Source organism: Suricata suricatta, chromosome 8 (assembly GCF_006229205.1).
Source record: "Suricata suricatta isolate VVHF042 chromosome 8, meerkat_22Aug2017_6uvM2_HiC, whole genome shotgun sequence".
Classification (NCBI taxonomy): Eukaryota; Metazoa; Chordata; class Mammalia; order Carnivora; family Herpestidae; genus Suricata; species Suricata suricatta.
In genome coordinates this window covers 2,262,386-2,270,618 of record NC_043707.1, presented here as the reverse complement: position 1 = coordinate 2,270,618, position 8,233 = coordinate 2,262,386, and the positions used below count along the sequence as shown (strand labels likewise).

Genomic DNA, 8,233 nt, shown 5'->3' with positions numbered 1-8,233 from the left:
GCCGCGCCCCGCGCCCACTCACCGCTGAACAGGACGATGCAGCCGTCCGAGGGCCGGGCGTAGGCGGCCTGGATGACCTTCACCTCGGCGGGCAGCCCCTCCCAGAAGCGGTGGAGCCGGGCGGGGCGGGGGGACACTAGCTGTCCCGAGGGCTGAACGCGCCAGAACCAGGGGCCTGGGGGTGGACATGGGGGTCAGAGATGGCAAGAGTGTCCCCCCTCAGGGGGCGCCTGCGTGGCTCAGGTCATGATCTCAGGGTTCGTGGGATCAAGCCCTGCATCCGGCTCTACGCATTCACCCAGGAACCTGCTTTGGATTCTGTCTCCGTGTCTCTCTTCCCCTCCCCTCCCCTCCCCTCCCCTGCTCGCTCTCTCTCTCTCTAAAATAAATAAACATTTTTTTTTTAAATGTGAGAGCGCTCCTTTATTTACAAAGGCTTCTCCTTCAGAGTGGGTGCTGGGACTCCCTCTGGCGGCCGGGAGAGGATTGCAAGGATGCAGTGGCTCTGGAGTGACCGGCTCTCCCAGGACTTTCCTCTTTTTTAATCCTTTTTTCTTTTTAAGTTTATTTATTTACTTTTGAGAGAGAGCGGATGCGAGCAGGGGAGGGAAGAAGAGAGAGGAGACAGAGAGAGGATCCTAAGCAGGCTGGCTCCAGGCTCAGAACCAGCAGCAGAGTCCCCTGTGGGGCTTGAACTCACTGTGAGATCATGGCCTGAGCCAAAACCAAGAATCTGGCCCCTAACAGACTGCGCCACCCAGGTGCCCCCAGGACTTTGCTTTTTTCTTCTTCCTCTTCTTCTTTCTTCTTCTTCTTCTTCTTTTTCTTCTTTTTAATTAAGAAATTTTTTAATTTTTTAAAATTTATTTTTGAGAGACACAAGCAGGGGAGGGTCAGAGAGAGAACGAGACACAGAATCTGAAGCAGGCTCCAGGCTCTGAGCAGTCAGCACAGAGCCCGACGTGGGGCTCGAACCCACAGACCGTGAGATCATGGCCTGAGCCAAAGCCGGACACTTAACCAACTGAGCCACCCAGGCGCCCCTTTTTTTCTTCTTTTTTTTTTTTTCTTAGCACTGAGAGTCCTGAATCCTAGGAAACCCCCATAGGATTGGTGGGTCATCCTAAGCCGGTAGGAAGGCAACGACATGGGGTCCAGGGAGATCTAAGATGACTCACCTTTGAAGAAAAAGGTTTCCCCACGAATGTTAGCGATAGCATCAAAATTGCCTTCACATCGGTCAGGGGTGGGTAGGGAGGGGCTACGACAGAAAGGAGAGGTGAGCGGAGAGGGGTCGGGGTTCCTAGTCTCTCAACCGTTAGAACGGTCCCGTGAGGCAGGGACTCTTAGGGGGCCCACCTCCCCAAGAACCACACTCAGGGAGGGAGGTCACCCCCTCACACAGCTGGAGAGGGACTCACCTGTCCGGGGGCAGGGCAGGGGGTGCGGGAGGAGGGGCCAGAGGTTTCCTGGTGGGCTTGTCATAGGGGGTTTGGGGCCCCTTCCCTGTGGAGAGAGAGCCCGAGAGGCGTGAGGCGCCTGACCTGCACCCCGGGGCCCGCCGTCTGCACCCCTGCGCCAGCCCGTACCGTAGAGCTGCTGCAGGCCTTCCCGGTCGTCCTGGGACAGGCGGTACTTGTCAGGGTCGCCCACCGGGCCCTGGTAAAAGGGCCGCATGATGGAGTCCGGTGCTGAGGAGTGGCCGAGGCCCAAGGCGTGCCCAAACTCATGAACAGCCACGGCAAACAGGTCTGTCCCCTCACCATCTGGGGAAGGAGGGGGACGGCTGGAGCTCTACCCTGCCCCCACCCCAGAACAGAAGGTGCCAGGAAGCCCCGGAGGGGGCCTGCTGGCAGACGGGACAGCCGGACAGCCGCCACCCTGCTCCCTGCATCACCGTCCTTCCCAGGGGCCATCACTTCTCTGGTAGATTCTTTCTAGCAGGCTTGTTTGGTAGTGCTGGACACTTGGGGACGGGACTGGGGACCCGCAGAACAGGTCAGGGAAGCGGCAGGAGGAGGCGGCCTGGGCACAGGCAGGGGTGGCCTTCCTGCCACAGTGCTGGACCCCAGGGAAGGAAGCCTGTGCGAAACGGGAAGCCGGGGGTGCACGCAGGTCTCCGGAGGGAGCCCCGGCCCTGGGAGTCTCCCTCCTCCCAGCTGCGGGCTGGGGTCAGAAGGAGTGTTGCTCAGTCTCCTTGGCCCGGCTTCCCAAGCCGGTCACCTCCCTCCCACCCGCAGGGTGCTCTGCTCCCTCCTCCCATGCGCGCCCAAGCGCCCACAGCCCCATCCCCCCTCCCGGGAGCCTCCCCGGCCCCTGCCTGTGCAGCTTCATGCATGCAGCACAGCCTGCTGGCCCTGGCGGCCGGCCTGGTCCCCGCCCCCCGACCACAGGCTCCTCCTGGGGGAGCCAGCCTGGGCGCCTGGAGCGCGCCCCTGCCAGCTGCCAGCTGGCGGCCGGGTCCCAGCCGCTCATCGACACAGCCGCCGAGAGGCCAAGCGAGCAGGACAGCAGCGGAGTCGAGCAGCTGCCCGCAGGGTGATCTACTGCATGGGCATCTCTAACTAGAGTCAGCAGGGTGCAAAGCGGTTTATTGGCAGTGGCCTGGTGAACTGGAAAGCAGATTTTTGCCCCTAAAGGCCGTTGGACAAGCGTGTGAGTGTGGGAGGGGTGAGCGAGGCTCCGGAAGCCATCCTTTACTTCTGGTAAATCTCTTCCCTCTAGCCTCATTTTACAGGTGGGAAACTGAGGCACAGGGGTGTCAAGTTAAATGACAGTACAGCTGACGAGTGCCTTTCAGCAGCGACTTCACATGACCTTGGTCCAAATGCACGCGCACTGACAGGGCTCCAGGTCGACTGTGGGTTTTGTTATTGCTCTGAATCCCTTTTCTGAGAAACCAGAGGAAGTTCGGTGTCTACATCAAGTAGATCTCTCCCCCCCCTTCCCTGCATTAGCTCCCACTTTGGCCACACCCTTCCTTGCACCCTCCTCACGCTATGCAGCTGGGGCATTGCACAACCACAACCTCAGCCCCGGCTCACGAGATTCCGGGGGGCTGGGCTCCGGGGTCCTCGGCACGTTCTCCCAGGCCTGCTCTAGACCTCGACGGCAGTGCCCGTGCGCGCCCCACTGGCCTCGATTCCGAAGCCCCAGCCCCTCAAGCCGCTCCCCAGCTCCACCCTTACCTCTGAAGATGAGAAGCATGTCAGATGTGTTTCCTGTTTCATCAAGACCGGCCATCCTATGTAATCTGTAACTTCCTGTGCACGCGGGCAGATAGCTGCATCTCCCCCTGCTCACCTCCTACCTCCTGCCCTGCCCTGCACAAGGCCCCTGCTTTGCTCACCTGCTGAAGGATAAGAATCCATTCGTCCATCCCTGTATCCCTGTGTATGTCTGTCTGTCCACTCATCCATCCATCCATCCATCGTCCATCCATCTGTCCATCCATCCATCTGTCCATCCATCCATTTGTCCATTCATCCACCCATCCTTCCATCCATCTGTCCAGTCATCCATCCTTCCATCCATCCATCCATTCATCATCCATCCATCCAGCCATGCATCCGTCTGTCCATCCATCCATCCATCCCCCACTTCATTCTTTCTGTTGGCACGTCCAGCATCACCAAGTGCTCAAGACCCTCATCCTAAGCTACCCCAGTACCCATCTGCCCCCATCCACACCCATCTCCTTCCCGAGCAAGTTTTGTGGTCAGTGATCTAAACTCCGAGTTGCCTTCCTCTACCCCTCTTACAACTAACTTCACTGTGGTGGGGACTCCTCCCCCCACCTGCCAAGCCTGCAGGTACCAAGGTCACTTTGTCCCCAGATGACCAAATCTAGGCCCACGTAACTTACTGGACTGGCTTTCTGCCCCGCCAATGCTGACCGCTTCCTTCTTTGCTCCTGTTCTTGGTCATCTGTGGGCCCGTTCTTTCTCCATTTCCTTTGAGCCCTCCTCCCCTCTACCCTCCCCTAACCGTGGGACTCTCCACAGCGCTGTACTTGACCCTCATGTTCTACACTTTCCTCCCGGAACCTTATCAACCCCTGAGCACCAATGACTCAAATCTGCGACGAGGCCCAGCTCGTAGAAGCTGGCAGTGGGCAGAGCTCTGCTGCATGCCCATGTCTCGGATGAGGAAACTGAGCACATCGAGGTCAAGTAGCAAGCAGAGGAGCCGGACCTGAGTTCTGTTTCAAGCTGGTGTGCTCAAATGCTGCGTTACCACAGCCTCACTTCCGTGCATGATGCGGGCCCCTCGTCCAGACCCCCACAGAGCCTGTGCACCGTCCTCCGGCTGCCCCCTTCCCCAGAGAATGGCTCTTCCTCCTGGCCAGCCTCCCGGCTGCAGGGAGCTTGCAGCCAATGGCTAACACTGGAACCTTAGCCCCCAGGCCGGCCCAGCCCCGTGGGCCTCTTATGCTCCTGAGCCCCGCCGCCTGGCTGACCTCCTCCCCCAGCCCGCTCGGCTTCCCTTTCCCCTGAGGACAGACCCTGAGAAACTGCTGGCACAAGAAGTTTCACGTCGAGCTCCGCCTCTGGGGAACCTGACCTAAGTCCCAGAAGCCCAAGCGTCTAGAGCAAGACACCCAACCGCTAATGTGCCGCCTGCACGGAACGGCCAACCCGAACTCACCCCTGCCTGCTCTTCGTCCTCCAGCACCTCCCCCTGCCGTTAACAAGACCCCTTCCTCTCCATCCCCTCTGCCACCAGGATCCAGTCTCTGGCCGTCCCGACTAACCAGCCCACCGGCCCTCACCACCATCTCTCCCGGGCCCTGCCGCAGCCTCCCACCTCCCTGCCTCCATCTCGCCCCGACCACAGCCAGTGATATTTCCAGAACGTGACACCTTCCATCCCTCCCCGCCCCTCCCCTGCTTCCAAGGCCCTCTGTGCTACGGGACACAGCAGCCTCTGCCCTCTGCAGTCTCTCTCCTGACACCGCAGCTCTGCCTTCCCGCCCCAGCTGTCCCCGTGGGCTGCTGGCGCTCACTACCCGGGGTCAGCCGGCTCACTGGCTTGCACTTTTCCCTCTGCGTCCTCCCCGCACCCCACGCACTCCGGGAGAGCAGGACCTGCTGGACTAGCTGGCACTCGGTACACGTGTGTGGCATGAACAAAGTCACCACTTCTAGGAAGCCCCATCCATCAAAGGCTTTGGGCGGCCCTTTGCTCGAGCCTGTGGTGCTCCAGGACTTCCTCTGCTGGGGGTCCCCGCAGCTGCGTCACCCTGTGTAGCAACTGCCAGTGACTCTTCTGACTCAGCTGCTGCATGCGCAACTGCTTTCATACCTCCCAGTCCTGAGCCCCGGCGTGGAGCTGGACACCTGAGGGGTCTCTGTGACAGGTAATTTTGTGTGTCCAGTCTGTGGTGCCCAATTGTTTAGCCGAGCACCAGCCCAGATGTGGGTATTTGGGTTATTTTGTAGATGCAATCTGCATCTACGATCAGTTGACTGTAAGCAAAGTAGACGGTGTTCTGCAGTGGGTGGGCCTTGTCTGATCAGGTGAAGGCCCTAAGAGTGAACCTCGAGGCTTCCCAGAGAGAAAGGAATTCTGCCTCAAGACTGCAACACAGAATACCTGCCTGGGTTTTGTGTGAGCTGCTCTGCCCTGCAGACGTCAGCTCAGGGCTGCGCCATCAACTCTTACTGGAACTTTCAACTTGCGGGCCTGCCCTACGGATTGTAGGCTTGCCAGCCTCCACCATCCTGTGACCCAATTCCTTAAATCACTTTACACGCACAGGGGCACACACACACACACACACACACACACACAAACACACACATCCTCCTGGTTCTGAGGCTCTGGAGAAGCCCAACGGACACACCCTCCGTGGAGACATGTGATCACAAGGACAGACAGCCTTGGGGAGAGGACATGCCAGCAGAGGGGACGGTGTACCTTTTGACCCGTAAGTCCAGATCTCCTCGTCGTCGAAGTGAGTGTCCCCAGAGATGGAGTGTTCCCCGGGGAAGAAGGCATGGGCCAGGGTCCCCCCCTGCCCGTCGAAGGGGTAACTGTCCTGGTGGTAGGCCCGGGCGAAGTCAATCACGATGTCGGGCTCCATGGGGCTCTGAGGGCCCGCCTCCTGGAACCTGAGGCCCGACTCAACGCCCCAGGCGGTCAGGGCGTGGTGCATGAGGGTCCGCACCATCTCGTGGCTCAGGGCCGAGCTCTGGGGGAAGGAGTGGACCCTGGGGAGACAGAGGGAGCCTTCAGTGCTGGGCGGGCGTGGGGCAGGCCAGGGTGGGGCGGGCCCCATCACCTACCTCCACGTCAGGGTTCGCTTCTTCCACACGCTGCCGCTCAGGGCGTACCGCCGGCGGCGACGGCGGCGCCTCACCAGCTCGGCAGCCCCCAGCACGTCAGGCAGGGAGCAGCGGGGCCTGTGCATGGTGGCCATTGTCGCAGGGTCTGTGGGAGGGGTGGTGGGGGACGGGGATCAGCAGGAGGACAACGTGCTCTGATGATGGACGCAGCCAACTCGCTACACAAACAGGCTCAGAGAGGCTGAACCCCCTGCCCGAGAAGGCCCCACCGCTTGGATCTGAACACAGGCTGTCCAGTTCTGGTCAGACTGGCTGCCTCTCTGGGGTGCTCTGAGCTGGGATCTGGGGGTCCTGTTTCCCTGAACCCTGGTGACTGGACCCCAGAGAAAGTTGCCTTGGGAGCGCTGTGTGGACTTGCCTGAGGCCAGAGCCCCCTGGTGGCACCCACACCGGACACCGGACACCGTAGGTCCCCAGTCCTTACCCCATTCAGGCAAAGTCTCGGAAGTCCCCAGGGCGGCTGGGTCTCTGGTCTCCCAGGTCACATCTGCCTGGAATCCCCGGACCTAGCTTGGCTCCCTTCCCACCTCTCCCTGCAGCCAGCCAGCCAGCACGCCCTCAGTTTCCTTCCTCGCCGTTTTCCCCAACAGATGAGCCTCTCAGCTCTGCCTCCAAAATACACACTCTGAATTCGACTGCCTCCTTCCATTCCCACCCTCCATTCTCCGTCAGCAACCTGGGGAAGCTTACAACCGCAAATCCAGTCCAATCATCTTCCTTCTTCAAACCCTCTGGTGGTTTCTTACCATGCTTGTAACCAAACCCAAATACCTTTCAAGCATCACCACCCCCACCACCACCTCCAATCAGACTCTTGCTTAGCTTTTCAATCCTCCTCTCATTACAGGTGCACCAGCTTGTGCCTACCACAGGGCCTTTGCACTTACCTGGGACACTCTTCTCCATTACCCATGGCTGGCTCCTCCTATGTGTGTCCTATGAATTCTTTGTGTCATAATAGCTACCTTCAACTCGTGACCCCTTTCAGAGGGATCTTTCCTGACCAGCATTTAGTTTTGTCAAAACACGCATCACCATCTGAAATTATCTTGCATATTTCTATCCTTGATCTGTGTGTCTCTCTCTAGAAAGATGAGAGCAGAAACCTCTTCCGCTTTGTTCATCACTATTCCAGGAGGGCCAGAAATGGCCTGACACAGCAGAGATTCTTAGTAAATAGTGAAAAAGGAATCCCGAGACCGTCCTGGGTTGGGCCCCGGGATCAGCATTTTCAAAGCTCCTGGGACTCCGGGGTACGCTGAGGTTTAGAAACTGCTGCGTGCTGGGGCAGGGCTGGGAAGGGGGGCCACCTACCCAGGAGGCCTGTCTCAGGCAGCCCGGCAAACCTCTGCATGACCTTGATCGCATCCCTCAGCTTTGCATGGCTCTGCAGCTGGGCTTGGGCAGGGTGGGGCGGCGGCAGGTAGCCATAGCGGGTCAGCCAGTCCTAGACCACAGGAAGGAACAGGAGAAGGGGGACGAGTGGGAGAGAATCCCACTTCCTGTCACCATCCTGGAAGCCCCTCCCCTCGCCAAACATCCAGGCTTCCGGAGCCCAGGGGTCCCCGCCTCGGCGACTGCCTGCTGTCCCTCTCAAAGTCCGGTCTCTCCAGCCCCGGTTTTGTGTAGATCCATCAGACCTGGCCTCCACCAAGCCCTTTACAGATCTTCAAGTCCCAGTCTCAAACCCCATGGGTCCAAGAATCTGGGTCCCCAGACCCCATCCCCCGTCACTCTGAACTGGAGTCAGCCCCAGCCCCCTCCGGCCCCGGGAGTCCGGGCCCCCGCCCGCCCCCCGCCGGGCCCGGCACTCACCACTCCCAGGCTCACGTCCTGCGCGGAGGGCTCCCGGCCGCCCGCGGGCGGCACCAGCAGGGGCAGCAGCG

General features: G+C 59.8%; 1 protein-coding gene across 1 annotated transcript in view; it reads right to left on the bottom strand.

Annotated features, from left to right (window-relative positions):
• Positions 1-8,231, bottom strand: part of MMP25 (matrix metallopeptidase 25) — a gene marked incomplete at its 5' end in the record, with an annotated part of 9,335 nt that extends 1,104 nt beyond the window's left edge. The window contains 8 exons of the mRNA XM_029949502.1: positions 23-175; positions 1,179-1,261; positions 1,422-1,506; positions 1,590-1,766; positions 5,920-6,212; positions 6,288-6,432; positions 7,662-7,794; positions 8,163-8,231. Coding sequence (XP_029805362.1) covers positions 23-175; positions 1,179-1,261; positions 1,422-1,506; positions 1,590-1,766; positions 5,920-6,212; positions 6,288-6,432; positions 7,662-7,794; positions 8,163-8,231 — 1,138 coding nt within the window. The remainder of the gene's footprint in view (positions 1-22; positions 176-1,178; positions 1,262-1,421; positions 1,507-1,589; positions 1,767-5,919; positions 6,213-6,287; positions 6,433-7,661; positions 7,795-8,162) is intronic.
• Between the last annotated feature and the right edge of the window lie 2 nt (positions 8,232-8,233).